The following is a 16,752-nucleotide window of genomic DNA, read 5'->3' on the forward strand; positions in this document are numbered from 1 at the left end:
ATGTTGCAGCCATTTCGAGTAAAATGATAAATAATCTTTCACAAAATAGTGTCATACCGTCAGAAAGGTTTAAACTGTACGTGTTCATGTTTGTTCCATTCTAAAAACAAATCGAGCCTCATGGATATGTTCTTAATTATTTCCGAAATTACATTACGGTCTCATTCAATTTGACACGCTTTGCTGAAAAAAATACAATTAAATATCAATTTAGACACTTATATAGGCATATAATAAAAACGAAATAGATGTTGGTTTCAGTGTACGATTGCATTGAAACAAACAATTATCCTCTATTTTGGCTTTACTAGTTACTATAAAAACCCTGCACGTTTGAATATATTATTGATATATTTGAACCATTATTTTCGTCCGTTTATTAACTCTTATACAAATGGAGAATGTTAAGTGGTGAGGGAAAGGTTTTAAACTTATGCTATATCACAATATATATATATATATATATATATATATATATATATATATATATATATATATATATATATAAACCACAATCAGCGGTATTGAAATTTGAGTCAATGAAAGCTGGGATTTACCAAATTATTTTAATCGAGAATTTGCCATTTGTTATATGGATTATGCTTATGTACGTGAGTAAAACAATCAATTTCAGCAAAGAATGATAAATATGTTGCTAAAATCTGATTGCATTTATATTCATATTTTTAATCTTGCACATGGTAACAATTAACAATGAAACAAAAACTAATATACAAATTGGGTCAGTATATTAATTGACAACCCAATCAGTTGTAGGTAAGGAAATCATAAATAATTAATCAAATAACTAATTACTTAATTTCATTGAAATATGGAAAGTCGGACAATGCATACCGTTAGACAGTTATTTATTTAAGATATCATAACATTTTAGACCATCTGAAATACGTAGATCTGTGGCTAATTTCTCGAAACTACTTAATTCTGTTAAAACATATTTTTGTTGTAAATTGAAGTTATCTGTCTGATAATTATGAAAAACTTTTATTTATCAAAATCAGGTTACAGTAAAAAAATAGGCTTAAGAAGGCTTAATAAGTTTCAACAAATCATGGCATAATGTTTGATCTGACTGAAATTTCATAAACAAATGTTGAGATGCTCATTGTCGTTAGAATCCTTTATCTACATAACATAAAGTCAAACGAGCGGAACCTCTCTGAATAGGTCGTTATCAATTAAGGTCAAATTAAGAATATATATATGTAACAATTTCTTATTTCAGCACAGAAGAGTTGCAAGTATGCTGAGCGGATTACTATTTTCTGGGCTGTTTGGTATATTTATTTCATACTTTCTCTCTCTAAATGAACCGAGCTGCTCAATAACGGTGACGCATTCGCTAATATCTGACAAACCACGTTTCATTTAATGATCATCTTCGTATCTCTCTCTATATACACATGTCCCAAATAGAACACACTAGAACATAACATATGTTATTTTACGTAAACTTTACAGTTTTTGTGTTCTTTTGTGTGTTAAGTTTTCATATATCAACATTACAACTATTCTATGCAGCGAGCGACTAATATTATTGACATATAAAGGATGAACTGAAAAAAGTACTATTGCAATTATCAAAGTTAGTACAAGTCGTTAGAATACCATTTGACTTTCGTATATGTCCCAAATAGGAACACGTTGATTTCTAATTGCTCACTTGATTGTTTACTTTTAATATTTGCTAAAATTAATCGTCAAATGATGAAAATAAGATTATTTTAATTTACGACTAAGACTGTTTTAGATATTTTTGAAGGGGTCATAGGATACATAAGATCTGATTAGATTAAGGTATTACAGTTAATGTTTTGGTTCTTTTTTCTACTTAAATATTGCGTGAAATTACCTATTTATCAATTTTTCAGAACCATAAAAAGCTTATTTAAAATATTTGTTTCGACATCTATGTTATGTATTATGTTTCTCCTCGTAAACCCCATTCCAACGATACCAGAATGGGGTAACCAGGCATCCAGTAGTCACATATATGTACCATGGTTATCGTAACAGTTCAGTAGTGCATGGAGCTTAGATAGGACATGAGATAACCCTTTTCTTTAAAACAATGGATTGTGACATTGGGACGCAAGGAAAACATTAACAACAACAACGACAACAACAAAAACAACAACAACAAGATCAACAACAATAACAACAGCAGCAACAATAACAAAAACACAGCATCAACAACAACACAAGTGCATAAAATATATACGTAGAAAGGAAATGTCATAACTGATGTCTACATAAAAAGTTGAACGCTTTGTTAATGTCAGCAGACCCATCTGGAGTTGAACTCTTTGTTAATGTCAGAAGACCCGTCTGGAGTTGAACTCTTTGTTAATGTCAGGAGACCCGTCAGGAGTTGAACGCTTTGTTAATGTCAGGAGACCCATCTGGAGTTGAACTCTTTGTTAATGTCAGAAGACCCGTCTGGAGTTGAACTCTTTGTTAATGTCAGGAGACCCGTCTGGAGTTGAACGCTTTGTTAATGTCAGAAGACCCGTCTGGAGTTGAACTCTTTGTTAATGTTAGGAGACCCGTCTGGAGTTGAACTCTTTGTTAATGTCAGGAGACCCATCTGGAGTTGAACTCTTTGTTAATGTCAGAAGACCCATCTGGAGTTGAACTCTTTGTCAATGTCAGAAGACCCATCTGGAGTTGAACTCTTTGTCAATGTCAGAAGACCCATCTGGAGTTGAACTCTTTGTCAATGTCAGAAGACCCATCTGGAGTTAAACGCTTTGTCAATGTCAGGAGACCCATCTGGAGTTGAACGCTTTGTCAATGTCAGAAGACCCATCTGGAGTTGAACTCTTTGTCAATGTCAGAAGACCCATCTGGAGTTGAACTCTTTGTCAATGTCAGAAGACCCATCTGGAGTTGAACTCTTTGTCAGGAGACCCATCTGGAGTTGAACTCTTTGTTAATGTCAGGAGACCCAACTGGAGTTGAACGCTTTGTTAATGTCACGAGACCCATCTGGAGTTGAACGCTTTGTCAATGTCAGGAGACCCATCTGGAGTTGAACTCTTTGTTAATGTCAGGAGACCCGTCTGGAGTTGAACTCTTTGTTAATGTCAGGAGACCCATCTGGAGTTGAACGCTTTGTTAATGTCAGGAGACCCATCTGGAGTTGAACTCTTTGTTAATGTCAGGAGACCCATCTGGAGTTGAACTCTTTGTTAATGTCAGGAGACCCGTCTGGAGTTGAACTCTTTGTTAATGTCAGGAGACCCGTCTGGAGTTGAACTCTTTGTTAATGTCAGGAGACCCATCTGGAGTTGAACTCTTTGTTAATGTCAGGAGACCCATCTGGAGTTGAACTCTTTGTTAATGTCAGGAGACCCATCTGGAGTTGAACTCTTTGTTAATGTCAGGAGACCCATCTGGAGTTGAACTCTTTGTTAATGTCAGGAGACCCATCTGGAGTTGAACTCTTTGTTAATGTTAGGAGACCCATCTGGAGTTGAACTTTTTGTTAATGTCAGAAGACCCATCTGGAGTTGAACTCTTTGTTAATGTCAGAAGACCCATCTGGAGTTGAACTCTTTGTTAATGTCAGAAGACCCATCTGGAGTTGAACTCTTTGTTAATGTCAGAAGACCCATTTGGAGTTGAACTCTTTGTTAATGTCAGAAGACCCATCTGGAGTTGAACTCTTTGTTAATGTCAGAAGACCCATCTGGAGTTGAACTCTTTGTTAATGTCAGAAGACCCATCTGGAGTTGAACTCTTTGTTAATGTCAGGAGACCCATCTGGAGTTGAACGCTTTGTTAATGTCAGGAGACCCATCTGGAGTTGAACTCTTTGTTAATGTCAGGACACCCATCTGGAGTTGAACTCTTTGTTAATGTCAGGACACCCATCTGGAGTTGAACTCTTTGTTAATGTCAGCAGACCCATCTGGAGTTGAACGCTTTGTTAATGTCAGGAGACCCATCTGGAGTTAAACTCTTTGTTAATGTCAGGGGACCCATCTGGAGTTGAACTCTGTTAATGTCAGGTGACCCATCTGGAGTTGAACGCTTTGTTAATGTCAGGGGGCCCATCTGGAGTTGAACGCTTTGTCAATGTCAGGGGACCCATCTGGAGTTGAACTCTGTTAATGTCAGGGGACCCATCTGGAGTTGAACTCTTTGTTAATGTCAGGAGACCCATCTGGAGTTGAACTCATTCTAAGGCACAACCTTATCTACGACCGCATTGAACTATTACATAATAATTAGTAACAATTCTTCAGTTTGCGATGTTTTTGACCTACGCTTGTAGATAGGGCGGCATCACAATCCTTTGTTCTTAATTATCAAGTTTTAATTAAATCAACATAATAAACCGGACAAGACAGAAATACAGAATCACAGACGAACATAACATTCAAGAAGACCGAGTCGAGCCATGAAACTATTAATTCTGTACGTGCTAAGGCAATCAAACAATAATCGTTTATGCCTCAGTCACATTTGCCACGGCGACCGTAGGGTCTGTAATATATACGGCCAATCGCAGTTATATGGCTGCCGCCGCATTTATATACCGAAGCAGTCACAATTGTAAGGGGTGCCGCACCGCAAATTTTGAAGTTGTGGAGACTAAAAATCTGCGGCTGCGTATCTGTGAAGTAATGGCACACGGTCGCCTTAGGGCGTCTCCGTGGCAACCGTAGAATTTCGACGAAAATATCAAAGGCAATGAAACTATGATTATTTTAGCTCGGTGCTCATGCTGTCGATCAAACTATGCTCGTTTTATCTCCTTTCTAAAGCAATCACACTATGATCATTTCAGCTCTGCGATAAGGCCATCATTTTCATACATCCTAGGTTTGATAATGATCAATCTGTGGTACGCATACTTAGAATTATCACTATGATGTTCGAAAATGTAAGGCCATCAAAACATGACCTGTTCATCGATGGTTTAATGCAATCAAAGTATAACCTTTTTAGCGCTGTTGGGTGCCTCTTGTGTTCCAAGCCACATTAAGCTCGGGTATGGCACTGTGCGTGTAACAACAGTCGACAGACAGTATCAGCTAGGCGATATCTTCTACAGGGACTGTGCAGGTAAATTATTTCATCAAATACGTGATAAGAAAGTTATTTGTTTGTATGGCCTTTTCACAATTGCTCAACCCTTTTCATGTACAATGTTAATTCCAGTTTCACTTAGTACTAAAAAGCATTGGGTTTATTGTTTGCTGGAATATTCAGGTACTATAGACATCTATCTAAGCCGTTTATAAAGTATTCAATGTGGATATTTACGACAACCTGAAGGCAATTCTGCTTAAATTGGTTGCTATATTCTGATTCTAGCGCCTGCGGACCGCGAGCACATCGGTTGGTGCCCGGATCCCCATGACCTTGACCCCAAGATACGGATAAACTTCCCGGAAGTTACCGCCCTCAGTGCCATAGTGTTCCAGACCACTTACACCGCCTGTGACAGACCGACTGACTACAACCGTAAGGCTTTCCTGGAAACGTTTGACCTCCACTACCTACTTCCGGGGGACAACCAGGAATCCTGGGTTCTGTTTGAAGAGGTGAAATATCTCACATTTTTCTCAAATTATAATAGCTTTCCAATCAATGGTATAATTTGTCGTAATCACAACGAATTTAACAAGAACCATATCGGTGCATTTAATAGCATGTTTATTAAACTTCGCTTTATATGGCGTTTCAACGCATACACTGTGGCGGGTCCGTGGTCTAGTGGTAACACACTTGACTATCAATCCAGGGGTCGCAGGTTCGATTCCCCGTCTCATCACTAAACAATACTCATCGTCTTCCGGGAGGGACGTTAAATGGGGGTTCCGTGTGACAGTGCTTTACACTGGTGCACGTTAAAGAACCAGGGTAGCTCTAACCAGGGTTACATTCTGTCTCTGCACTATGCTCCAAAAACCTAAAATGACTAACAATCTAAACGGAGCAGTAGCCGAATGGGCAAGGCCCGAGTGCGAGTATAAATAAGCTTACACACCACCACTCTGATACATTGTTATCAAACTTCTCTGGCATTCAGGGCATGTCGGCGTTGGACGGCCACTCGGCGGAGAAGACAGTGACGTTTGATCGCCCCATTACGACCCAAGTCCTCAGGATCACACCGAAAACACAAAACGTCTACCCGTGCTTCAGAGTCAAGTTCATAGGCTGTAATGCCGAAAGTAAGAGAATTGGGAAACAGCTGGCTACATATCAAATGTGATTTCCAACGAAAGGATATGATACACAGTATAATATTATTTTTAAAATAAAAAAAAGGTTTCGATATATATGGAAACGGAGATTCTTCAAGTGTTCCCAGTTTCCACTGCAGGAACGTGACTAAACTGCATGCCTCAACAGGCCTATAACAAAAGCATGTAGCAATAAGTCAGCCTTAATCGATTCTATTATCAATAGCGTTACACCTTCAGGCTAAATAAAACATTTTGTGTCAAAAAATATGTTTTATTTCTTTTCTTTTCCGAATTCTTATTTCTTAATGTCTTATTTTATGTAATATGATATCTTAGTTTACCTTCTGATGCTGCCTTACAATAAGACGCGCACACTTCAATGTTTGCTCCAATGGAACGTGCTGCATGCTACGTCCGAAATGGCTTCCATTTCAGGTCTTTGTCCCTCTGAGTGGTGTCTTAATGGCGGGAAGTGTGCGGGTGAGAACTACTGCACGTGCGCTGAAGGTTTCCTTGGCAACCGTTGTAACCAAACAGGTAAATATTCAACTTACACGAACATATTTAGAAGCTTTTAAACATTTCAGTAGAAAAAACACCTTTGATATATGTTATCATGTTTTTATGAGAACACCCCCCCCCCCCCCCTAAAACAAACAAAAACAACAGAAAAACACCAAAAAAACCCCACAACAACAATGCCTCACTGTATGCTTAATGAAAGCGTAAGGGTTTACATTGCTGTAACCAGTCAATGTCAAACAGACACTAAAACCAAAACAAACACAATCACAGGCAATTCATAAAGACTCCTAGGAGCTAACTCGCTCCTATGGGTGGTTTTAGGTAATAGTAGTGTACTTCTGAAAACCTCACCTGAGTACAAATACACAGATACAAGATACACAGTTAGAACACATTAGGTAAACTCTTAATGATTAAGATGGGCTGAGCAAGTGAAGCAAGTCATTTTCAATCATTACGAGTTTTCCCCTATCTTAAATGTATTATATTGTAACCTGTATTCAGCAGGCGGGGAACCAATTGATGACGTCATGTCTGTTCAGTTCTTAGCAATTGAACGTTGATCGTTTTTGAATCGTTCGCTCGGAATAAACCCGGAAAGATCTAGTTTAAGTATTCACGTGTAGAGTACAAACATTGTGGGGCCTCGAGCTGCATCGTACAGCCTCTTGTCCGCCAAATGTTTAGTCAAGATAAACAGACAGACGTACAGTTGTTCGGTCTCGTTCAATATCGCCCTTTATGACCCGATTTTCTTTGTAAACAATGAACAAGAAACATAATACATTCTGTTTTGTTTCCTTTTCAGTGGAAAACATGTAGGCGTACTGAGCCGTTTTACATGATTTGAATTGCAATAAATAATTCAAATTTACGTGTGTGTTATTAAAACGTGGTTCTTTCAGTCTGAGAATCACATTTGATCAAATATGTTTAACTGTTATTACTTTATTCGGAGGTATTTCTTAAAATTAAAAACTGCATTTACGGAAAATATAATGGTGATGAATTAGAAGTCTAGTCCAGTTGAGCGACTCATTAACAGAGCTGTCCAAAACAAATATAAACCAACAATACCCTTCGTTCATCAACCAGATGGCCGTTTTGGGCAGGTCACAGCATTACAGGAAGGACTAACTTAGTCCTTAACATATATAAATCTTACCTTTATATTGACAGCCAAATAGTGTGCATCTAAATAAGAATGTTTTTATAGTTTTACCTCACGTTATGTTCATCCTAAACCATTACTGTTGAATATCAGGATGTGAAAGCGAAAAGGTTCTATCTTCTTTATTAAATGTCACTTAAATCATGTTTGCTCACCCCTCGAATTATGGTAACCTCGGATGAAACTGAAGCATGCTCTTAAAAGCCTGATAGAGCTGAAAAGGAATTGAAACGGGCATACACGTTACATGAAGGGTCACGAGAGTGTCCATACATTAAAATAATGCTCACGATCACCTTGCCATAACATTTGTTAACGTTTTGTCTCTCGGAGTTCTACCATTTTCATTTCAGCCGCTATGTTTACTTCTTGCTTATCTGAACTCATTGATTACGCTGTTTTGCTTTTATTGCCAGTGGAAGACTTGGACCAGTACGACTACGACTTTAAAGAAATCACAAATGGTGAGCTGATTACGCCTGACGCCGTATTCTCCGTCGTTGGTGACGTCACGTTGGAAACGGCATCAAGGAAACGTCGTGATGGTCACGGTCATGGACACAGTCATGGACACTCATGTCACTTCCATAGTCACCACGGTCACCACAGTTACTGCCAGTACAGCCACCAGAACCATCACGGCAGCCACAGCAGTCACAACTCACACAACCAAGGCACAAGCAGCGGAAGTAGCAGCGGAGGAAATAGTGGCAGCGGTGGTGGTCATTGTATGAACAATCTGAACCAACACCACCATGGCTTCACAACGTCAATGAACGTCCACTTCCACCACAACCACCAAGGCCACTGCCATCTTTTCTCGAGCGGTGGCAACTTCCCGGGTTACCAGGGAACGTCACTAAGCTACAACACCAACCAACATAAACTCGAGTTCCACGTTAGCACTAATACGCATAAATGGTCGGTCAACGTGCATATTAACCTACAGTTACATGTCACACACTCCATCTCTGTCTCCTGGCATCCCCATACCGGCGCCTCTGTAACGGTCAATAATCAGCACAAAGGTTCCTGCGCATGCGCACAACCCCATTCATCACCCGCCAATAAAGTTATGGAGCTGCTGATAGGGGGCGGGAATGTGAAATATGCTCTCGACACCTTAGTGAACATGTCCATAAGTGGCCTGAACATATTCGCTGCCCCTGCTTCACAGCTCCATAAGGCTGGCGTCCAAGGTAACGAGAACCATTATTAATGTGTTATTTGACTAGGCAATGACTGAACGTGTCCCACTTATACTTCTTGACCAAGGGATATAACTTGTCAGTAACTAGAATGATATTAAACGTACATGCTGTCATAACGGTTACCTTTACAGCAGGATGATAAAGGAAAATGCAGTAATCGCCATCTCATTTAACTTCACGCAAAATGCAAAATTGATAATCTGAACACGTATTCAACTGCAAAATTTACATAGGGATTTAAAACGTTTTTTTTTATTTAGCTCCTTTCACCCCGCCTTCCCTGTCCACCGCCTCTCCAATGACTACCACTACAACATCAACAACTTCTACAACGCCTACAACCACCACAACAACTACCACTACCACCACAACTACCCCAGCGCCAGTCACCGCCACCACCGTTAACAAAACCCCACAGACCACAACCGCCGCCACCACACCCACGTCTACCTCAACAACAACAACCACGACAACAACGCGTAAGTTAAGCTATTAAGCTTATTATTTTTTTACGAAAAACACCAGATAATCTTTACAAAGTTTGAATCAGTTCTTCGACCCACTTACTAAAACAATTCTAGTAGAATTATGTATGACATCTTGTATTAAACATAAGCATTTTACAATAATTTCTGAACTCTTTCACGTCTTATCATTTTCACGCAAAGTAGCTATGGTTACCGAATATTCTTTAAAACTGAAACATAAAAGTTTTTAAATATTATTAATTCTCGTCTTATTCTTTATTATACAAGCATGTAACACACTTATAACCGTTCATCTATAAACAGATGTCTTTCGGAAACGTCTTCGCGTTGTTAAAAATAAAGCTCACTAATTATGACAAACGTTCTAATACCTGATCAATTCGTTAGCATTTTTGTTTTACGTTGACCTTTGAACTATGTGTGGCTTGTATATCACATGGCTCAATGTGGATGGCATTTGCTGAAAGCTGTTATGAAAATTCCGATATGCATAGCGCAGTTTCAGTAATAATACCTAATACCTGGTACATTCAACGCACAAAATGTGTGCATCACATTGATATGGGGTATGTGAGTTTCATTGCTGGTCGCCAAGCTGGCCAGGTGGGTTTCCTCCGGGTACTCCACGGTCAATCACATTATAAAACCACATACACTCTCGAGTAGGGTTACTAAACTTAACCATACACTCGTGCAAATATAATTTACAATACAGTTGAATACACACTTTTGTATTGTGTCTCACAATCATTGTAATAACGATATAAATAGATGTTTATGCTTCGAAAGTCCAAAATGTTTATTGATTGGTCAAAATGTATTCAATAATAACTACTTACCAATCAAATCGTTTTGATGAGTCTGTTAGCCAAAAGATAACATGTGAACATGTGGACAACTTATCAAAGTTTTATGCAATTGAATGCGGATCATTACAGCCATCCATGGGCCAACATGTTTCACATACACCAACGAGAAGACGATCGGAGCGGTACAAACCCACACCCGATGTGCTGCAGGCGAGGTAAGACACTGTTGCATCTTCATTATTTCAACCGTTGATGGCTAATTGGCCGATTAACGCATAAACAGCTATTTTAAGCGCGGTCGGCAACCCTGGGTCAGTTTGTTTGGACATTTTAACCCACGGTTTGCCAGCAACCAATGGTACCAAATGCTTACTTCATATATTGTATTTAACTCGTTTTTCAAACATCATATCAGCTACGTATAAAATATGGAGTAAGTTGAAGTGATTGTCGTGGTTTAATGGTATACATACAAACCAGGACCCCGGTAAAACTCTTGTATCTCTTATTGTTCCATGGTCAGCATTTGACCGCTCCGAATATGTATTAATGAAAATGTTTAAATGCATGTGTACTCTGTCTTTCTTGATTTCTGTATGTTTCTCGTTAGGACTAAGGCAAGTTTGGCTGCTATAATTGTCCCTTGTAAGTTCAAATGCATTACTAAGTACACAAAAAAAAAACATGAACTAAACATACAGTGGCTAAGATATACATATTTTAATGGTTACCTTGACAAATGTACGGAGTTATGCAGCGTCTGCAATCAAGTTAACGTCAATAGTAAACACACACACACGATGTATCAGCATATAGCGATACAGTTTTAGGGTGTTAATGTGATTTTAAATAAGTAATTTTAATACACACACATATTGATATAGATTAAAAACTATCTGTCATGAAAATATAACTTTATATTTCGTCTAACTCGTTAAAGCTGCACGCTCACACATTGACTGTTTTGACCTCTTTTATTATTTTTTACCTAGAATGAGCCATATTTTGCGTGAATGTCTGGTAACCAGTGACATAAGAAGGCAGACTAAAGATTGGATCAAATTGTTTCCTATTATGGTCGAAAATTGATGTTCAAGATTACAAGCGTTACTAACGCTTGTACAATATTGGAATTTTCGGCCGTTTTTCCAACAATTAAAATATGTTCTATTGTGAGTAATCTTATATGACTGAATTGAAGGCGTTGATGCAAAACTCAGCTGATTCTGAGACAAGATTAAAAAAAAAATGTCAAAAATGTCAATCTGTGAGGGTGCAGCTTTAAGGTTTGTGAAAAGTTATGACATCGTTTAGTTTCCCTGCCGTTGGTTATGATGTAATACATTATGTCACGATTTACGGCATCATTTGATAGGATTTGTTTTATTTCATAACATTTGAATGCTAGTTGTAGTATGGATATGAATAAACATTTGCGAAATACCAGCATTCCTGTATACTTATTGTCACTCGGAATTCACTTCGGACTGAGTCGGTTTACGTCAGTTTGCTTAATGATTTGTTCATTTCTATTTCAGGTCTGCTCTTTGTTTAAAGAAGTCCAAGGCCAAGGCTACACCGCTAAGTGCTTGGAAAAGAATGTAAGTATATACACATCTGTTTTTATACAAAGCAAAGATATGTTAGTATATCAACTCCTTTTTGATTTAAGTACTCCAGAATGTAAATAGAAAATAATCTAGAACGTAATCTCCAAAATGTCATGCAGTTTCTATAGCAAATGTAGCTATAATTTGAAGAATGTTTACCAAATTTACCTAGTCTTTTATTGGAATTGTTGCCATTTAAATAATTTGCAACTATTGGCTTTTGGTGGTTATATTTCACAACTAAACCTTACTTCAAATTACACTAAAACTGAAAAAAGTTTTAAAGTGTAAACAATAAAACATTAATATGACAATTTTAAAAAAGCGGTAATTAGTAGTACAGCTACAGTATATAGTTTTCTTATAACTCATCAACCACTATAATACATTGCATAATACTGATAACATTTTGTCACCTCATTCAGCTGTGCGATACAGGAAAGAGGCTTGCTTCCGGTGCCTGCTGGGAATGTTGCGATAGCTACCTCTGCAACGACCACTGCTCTGGTAAGGAAGTCACTACAAAATTGACCATTGCTTGTGTTTCTTGGTCAATAAGTATAGCGTTTGTGTGTCAGTCACTACATAGTTTATATATACCATTTGGAGATCCTGTGAGTGAATCTCTTAATCGTTAACCTGTGCAAAGACACAGCTTTCGCTGGTACTCAAAATACAACTGATACTAGTTCCGACATAAAATTCCATGAAATGTAAACTTTATGGCTTCCGGTTCATAACCATTCATATCGTTATTTCACACATAGCTTCTTCATCTGCAACGTGTCAAGACAAGCCAACGTGTCAGACCATTATGGCGACCGGATATGACGTATGCACTGATACCAAGATGGCGGTCGACCTTTGTAGCAAAACATGCAAAATCTGTTAAATGTGTCTACCGTCTAGATGGATGCTTTTCGCTGATATTAATTGAATTTTACAAGTATTTAATTTGGAATTTGGAAACCGTTTTTCTGAAATATTAAATAAAACAAATATAAATCTTGCGCTTTGTTTTTATCCATACACTATTGAAAGCGTGTGTATATCCTACATGCTAATATTTTATGAAATTCTTAATTCATTTTGTAAACCTTTTTTAAAAGAAGTCAGCGGTATATGAACGGCTTTAGATACAACGAAAAACATTCTATACGCATGAAAACTCCCATCACTGAATTGCAAGTTTGAGAACAAGTAAACGAATACTTAAGATTTATTCTGTAATGTATCCAATATATGACGATATTAATACAATATACACACTTTACCTTAATGACAAAGTACAAGAGTTTATCTGTCACATTGGATAATTCAAACAACATAAAATACTACAAAACTTCTTGATGATTTGTGGTGCCGAGTAACAAACATTGTTTGTGGTTAATTAACCAAAATGCCTATTTAAACGTATGGTATATCTCGTATTAAACTGCACATCAAATGCTGCATTCCTTAAATATATGCATTTCATTATAGATTGTTATTTCCCCCACATTGTTTGCATTCCTTTTGATGATTGTCAAAATGTGCTGTATTCCGAATGCATTGTTTCAGACAAATAAATATATATAATCTTAAAATAATGAATAATACGGGAAAAATATTGGGTGCTAGATTGCAAACTTTGATAACATAAAGAATGTCAAAATAATTATACAAAGTTGCATTATTGATTAAATACAATATGTCATTGAGAAAGATGTTGAAGACTAGAGGCCCTAATATAGATCCTTATCATCAGGCTTTTGGCACGCCTTTTAGGATGAAGTCCCACTCACTGTTGATTTGACCAAGTTTGACACGTTGTCTTCTGTTTGTCAGATAGCTGTGCATAAGTTCACATGCTGGGGCTGAGAGACCATATGCATTAAGTTTGTCTAAAATGAGATCATGGGACAGGCAGTCGAATGCTTTTGAGATGTCCAATAGAACTGCACCTTCATGTTTGTTTTCATCAAGGTTTTTTTTCAAATCTTCCACCAGCCTTAACAGGGTAGTTTGACATTCAAATGATGTTATGAAATCTACCAGAAAAGGACGAAAAATGTTATCAAAATGACTAATCAGTTTCTCACTTATGACCCGTTCATGTATTTTGACATTGATGGTAAAATACAGACTATAGTTCTTTTCAATAAAGGGGTCATCTTTCTTGAGCATAGGGGTAACTTGTGGTAGCTCAAGACTGTTTGGAAATGATCCATGGCGTATGATTTCATTGGCCATGTTTCTGATGGGAACTTTTAAAGCATCCTTGCCAGCAATAATTATCCAACTCCCACAGATAACGATAGGTTAATAAAGAGTTTTTATCTTTAAATATATCAACCGAAGTTAAATTAACAATGATGACGGTTCCATTCATATACTAGTATGTAAGATTTCGGGCAACTTCGTCTACACTTCCAAAGAATATTTGAATGTCTTTCATGTATGTCTCGGGAACAACATATAGAAAATATAACCACTTATTGTTTGCTGAAACATCGACAGAAAGCATGCTCCGAAATTTAAAGAATTGTATGTTCAAATTCGAAAGGTTGTCGTAAGCCCTTTCTATAGCTATGTCTCTGTCCAACGGGCATATTTTGCAAAACATTTCAGATTATATTTCTATGTCATCGTTCTTTTTTGGAGATTGTTCCGGCTTCGTAATGATTCTTTGAACAAAGTTAGTGTCAAAGACAAAATGGTCATGGCCAAGCTTTCGAATATCAGACACCTCACAGGAGTTTGTGTCGCATCTCCTGTATAGTATTTCTAGATCAGCTACCGACATTTTGCATTTCTTAGCCTTTTCATATTGCATCTTATATCTATGAGTATGCATATCCTCCTTTTGGTAAATAACAACTTAATACCTTATGCTCTTTGAGATTAAATCGCCTTAAACCTAAGGTTTACTTTATACACCATTTCCACCTGAGGCAACATTATTCAACGTTTGTTTGTGTGAATGAGGTGAATCGTAAAATAATATTTTGATCATCCTGACATAATCCGATTAATTGTATGCCATAATAATCATGGTGACTGACGGCTACCACAGTACATAAATAAGCGACAAAGCAGTAATAGTGTAATCAACATACAGCTATACACGCCAATGCGTGTTGACGCGTTTGATGAATTTTACAAACCACGAGTATGTATAACAATTTGTTCTATTGTGGTACCGTCTGTAGCCTCGTCTGCAATGAATCAAAAACATGGGATTTTGTTGCAGTCTCTCACATTATCGCCGACAATAATTTCTCCACATATGTATTAAAATCATTCTGAATTTTAGGGAACGTGCACTTATTTGTGGTTTCCTTCTTCAGAAAATGGTCAAATAAAAGCCCAGTATCCTTACTTCTGTACTGAAGCAACTTAATGAGGTTCCCACCATCTTCTCTGTGACCTCTCAATGTTTGTACCTGGTTTCCTCAAAGGATATTGATGTCTAAAGCATTTCAGTATCTGTCTGTTACTAACAACTGTGTCATGCCCGTCAGACAGTTAAGAAGAGATAACGTTCTCTTTACCTTCTTAAATCTTGATGAAGTTGTCTGTTATAAGAAGCGAACTTCCGCGTGATTACAACGTCTGGTGCATGTACTGTGGCGATCCATCCTAGATTGCTCCCGTTCTTGATTGGCGATACCCCGGAAGACTTTTCCTTCGAATCCTCACCTTGAGGACCAAAACACCGACTTTTCCCACAATACACACTATCCTTGCTTGTGGAATATCTCAACCAACTATTTGACACGAACCAGTGAGGCTGTCACCGCGTCGAGCTTGATCCAATAAGAAAAGCAAATATTAATGTCGAGTTGACATCTCGTGTATGGACGATATGCGCAGATACGTATTATATGATTAACAGATTGAAACCGAGTCCCTAAATTGAAATAAAACTGAATATTCATTAAGAAAAATATCTTTGATAAAAGTTATGTAGAATTGACATACTACAATAGTTCATATAAAAATACATTTTATAATTATTATCCAAACTGTTAATAACATTGAAATAAATGATAGAGCTTATCTTGCAATATTTAAATATAATAAAAGGGATTAGAAGTGTAGTTCTAATGTGAACATTTGCTACATTTATAATTGTATGTAACTATATATAATTTATAAATACTTCTTTTCCTCTTCTTCTTTTTCTTCTTCTTCTTTCTTTTCTTGTTGTTGTTGTTGTTGTTGTTGTTGTTGTTGTTGTTGTTGTTGTTGTTGTTGTTGTTGTTGTTCTTCTTCTTCTTCTTCTTCTTCTTCTTCTTCTTCTTCTTCTTCTTCTTCAGTCGTTTGCCATTCAAATATATTAAGGCTCTTGGAATATGTTGTGACGATATTGTCTTTCTTAAAATTGGACATATAAAGAACTTCTTACAAAGTTTGTGTTACCTTGGTAATACATGGAATTTCGGATTTCTGTTTTGGAGTTTCGAAATATTATCTGATTTTTATATTTTTGTTGGTATTGTACATGATGGAGTGTTTCGACGTATTTGTTGATGGTACAAATATTTTACCAGGTTATCGTTATAACTTTGGAATGCCAGCTGATTTTTGGGGTATTTAAATTTAATCGGGGTATACATACATTGATCATGTAACCAGATTGAAGACATTAAAAAGCGTCATTTTTGTATGACGTGAGATAAATATATATACCCCTAAAGGTTTTGAAAGAGTATGTTTCAATAAAGTTGAT

The 16,752-nt window shown here is 37.2% G+C and overlaps 1 protein-coding gene across 1 annotated transcript; it reads left to right on the plus strand.

The window, feature by feature from the left end:
* Positions 1 to 1,218: 1,218 nt before the first annotated feature.
* Positions 1,219 to 13,002, plus strand: LOC128212453 (uncharacterized). The gene is made up of 11 exons (XM_052917919.1): positions 1,219 to 1,298; positions 4,978 to 5,094; positions 5,347 to 5,576; positions 6,065 to 6,209; positions 6,660 to 6,761; positions 8,337 to 9,119; positions 9,392 to 9,610; positions 10,558 to 10,643; positions 11,967 to 12,029; positions 12,464 to 12,545; positions 12,806 to 13,002. The coding sequence occupies exons 1-11, from the start codon at positions 1,265 to 1,267 to the stop codon at positions 12,928 to 12,930; spliced, it is 1,986 nt and encodes a 661-aa protein (XP_052773879.1). The 5' UTR covers positions 1,219 to 1,264; the 3' UTR covers positions 12,931 to 13,002.
* The last annotated feature ends 3,750 nt before the right edge of the window (positions 13,003 to 16,752 follow it).

Source organism: Mya arenaria, chromosome 12, assembly GCF_026914265.1.
Source record: "Mya arenaria isolate MELC-2E11 chromosome 12, ASM2691426v1".
Classification (NCBI taxonomy): Eukaryota; Metazoa; Mollusca; class Bivalvia; order Myida; family Myidae; genus Mya; species Mya arenaria.

Excerpts from the sequence above, each read along its gene's own strand:
- LOC128212453 (XM_052917919.1), top strand. The coding sequence starts at position 1,265 with ATGCTGAGCGGATTACTATTTTCTGGGCTGTTTG. Across the intron at positions 10,644-11,966 it reads CCCGATGTGCTGCAGGCGAG|GTCTGCTCTTTGTTTAAAGA; the intron begins GTAAGACACTGT and ends TTTCTATTTCAG. Across the intron at positions 12,030-12,463 it reads CTAAGTGCTTGGAAAAGAAT|CTGTGCGATACAGGAAAGAG; the intron begins GTAAGTATATAC and ends CACCTCATTCAG.